The 2376-nt window shown below is 36.9% G+C and overlaps 1 protein-coding gene across 1 annotated transcript in view; it reads left to right on the forward strand.

Moving 5' to 3' along the window:
* AMPD3 (adenosine monophosphate deaminase 3) overlaps positions 1-2376 on the forward strand; it is a 31047-nt gene that overhangs the window by 23378 nt on the left and 5293 nt on the right. Inside the window, exon 10 of the mRNA XM_009328575.1 lies at positions 158-320. Within this exon, the coding sequence (XP_009326850.1) occupies positions 158-320 (163 nt within the window). The remainder of the gene's footprint in view (positions 1-157; positions 321-2376) is intronic.

Below are 2376 nucleotides of genomic sequence, written 5' to 3' on the forward strand. Positions count from 1 at the left end.
GTGGTAGGAGGGCAGAGCAGCAGGACTGCTAGCATAAGGAGGGAAACGAAGAAAGAGGACTAGATGCTTTGTACAAGCAAGTCCTGAAGCAAGAGTAAGTAACGTTGAAGTTTGCTTCTTGAAAACACTGGTTTCTCTGCATCTCTTCTCCCACCAGGTGACTGGCTTTGACAGTGTTGATGATGAATCCAAACATAGTGGCCATATGTTCTCTGACAAGAGCCTTAACCCTGACCTCTGGAGCAGTGAGAAGAATCCCCCTTATAGCTATTATTTGTATTATATGTATGTGAACATCATGTTGCTAAACAACCTTAGGAGGTAAGTAGTAATTTTTCTCTTTTACAAGCTTCCAGAAAGAAAAATCAATAATCTTGGTCTCAATCTAAGTCAGTGTCTAGATCATATATCTTTTGAAGGAAAGGTTATCTTGAATTATTTTAAAGAGTCCAAGAGGAGTAAATGAGTTATTCTGAAAACGTTAACTGCAAAATGAATTCAAATTAAATATTTGGAAATTGTAAAGGCATCGGATTAATATCTTGTTTGACATTTGTGTGTATTTTTGTTTTGTGAATTCCTTAAACCTGAATATATCAAACAAAACAAAAGAAGAAACTCCACAAAACTGACTTCACCTTTGCTTGGATTCACAGTGGATTTCCAAATATAATGTACCTCTTGGTAGCTTGCTATCTCCTGGCAATTTAAAAGACACAAAGTTATGTTGTGAAATACTGGTTTAAGGGCTGCTATTATTATCAAAGACAGACAAAGGAGGACATAATTATAAACTGTACATCTAGCTAACTTACTTCAGCATGCTTGTTGACTCATTCAGTTTTACTACTTTTGAGACCGATGTCTAGGCAAGTAATGCAGGGAGTTATGATACTGAATGTGAGATCATGACTGTAAAAGCAGATTTTGGCATCAGGCTCAGTAAAGCCTGAAATTCAACTTGAGGTTTTGTTCCTGACTTTGTGGCTGACTCACTGAGTGATCTGCACAATAGACTCAAATTGAGGCACAGTGAGGTTATCCATTGTTATTACGGTGTCATCACTTACCTTGCAAGGATTTGGTTCATTATTATTTATAAAACGTTTTGGGATTTTGTTATAGGAGGTACACAGATTTGTCATTTTAACAGGTCTTATCCAAGTTAACATTCAAAATGTTATTTCTTCTCTCCCACTGCTACCTCAAGCATTTCTTTCTCTACCACCCTATATAATCAAAACTCATAATAAAAACATCCACCTTAAATTACCTTGTACCTGCAACAAACAAGCCTAGTTGTTAGTTTTAGTTCTGTTATGGAAAGGACACAGTACAGCAGATATCTAAGTCATCCCTTTCTCCTGACTTCCTTTACATTCTCTGTAGTCTGTGTTTTTTTCTTTTTCAAAGACAGAGATTCTGTTAGAACTTACGCATTTCTTTTTTACCTCAAGATTGTTTCAACTACTGTTTGAAAATCTCCCTAGATAATAATTAAATATTCTTTACAGCTAGGTGAGATAATGACACAATTCATCACTGAGTCAGTAAAACTGTTCACCCTGTTAAACATACTGAGTATCTGAGGCACCACAGCCAGTCCATTACAAGACTGTTTTATACTTTTGGTAGTATTAGCAAAGTCAGCAAGGATGGATTACATCCTCACATCCATTTTCAGGAGAAACATTACTAAACATCCATCCTAGAACTGCCTTACACTCTAGCAATCCTTGTTGAAATTCTTTGTTTTGAACATCTCCAGAAACTTACGGGACATTTGTCTGCACTGAACAACAGGGTCCATTATAACCTAAAACCCAGCATAATTTTTAATATAGATGATAAAAATAAAATAAGTTCTAGAAATTATAGTGTGAAGTCTAGATCACTCCTAGATCATCTCTGTGCTACTGAGTGTGTGGTTTTATGCTGCATTTAATCTGGTGAGATGGCAGGTTGTCATCACACTAGGTAGTGTTAACTAACTCTTGGCAATGTGCTTCCACTTCTTCCCTCATTTTGAATCTAGGAATTATGCAGCCACAGGTTGCATCAGTTTACTTACCTTTCCATCTGCCAGTTCCCTCAACTGAAATCAGTTCAAGAACTGTTCACCCAATAGCTAAACAATTGCTAAATGAGATGTAACTGGGGAAGGAAAGAAGAAGGAATACACAAATATGTCAGGTGGTGGAAGGGGCTGGGGTAGAGGGACCTGCCCCTTTTGACAGCAGCCCACGGATAGGCCTGATTAGATGTCATGCCAAACTGTATGAGAGCGTGTAACTTTTAGTATTTTTTTTTTAATTCCCATATTAATGATAATTATATACAAAATAGATGAAGAACAGTGCATTTTCTGTTAGTGGA

The sequence above is a fragment of the Pygoscelis adeliae genome, unplaced genomic scaffold (genome assembly GCF_000699105.1).
Source record: "Pygoscelis adeliae isolate BGI_AS28 unplaced genomic scaffold, ASM69910v1 Scaffold166, whole genome shotgun sequence".
Taxonomy (NCBI): Eukaryota; Metazoa; Chordata; class Aves; order Sphenisciformes; family Spheniscidae; genus Pygoscelis; species Pygoscelis adeliae.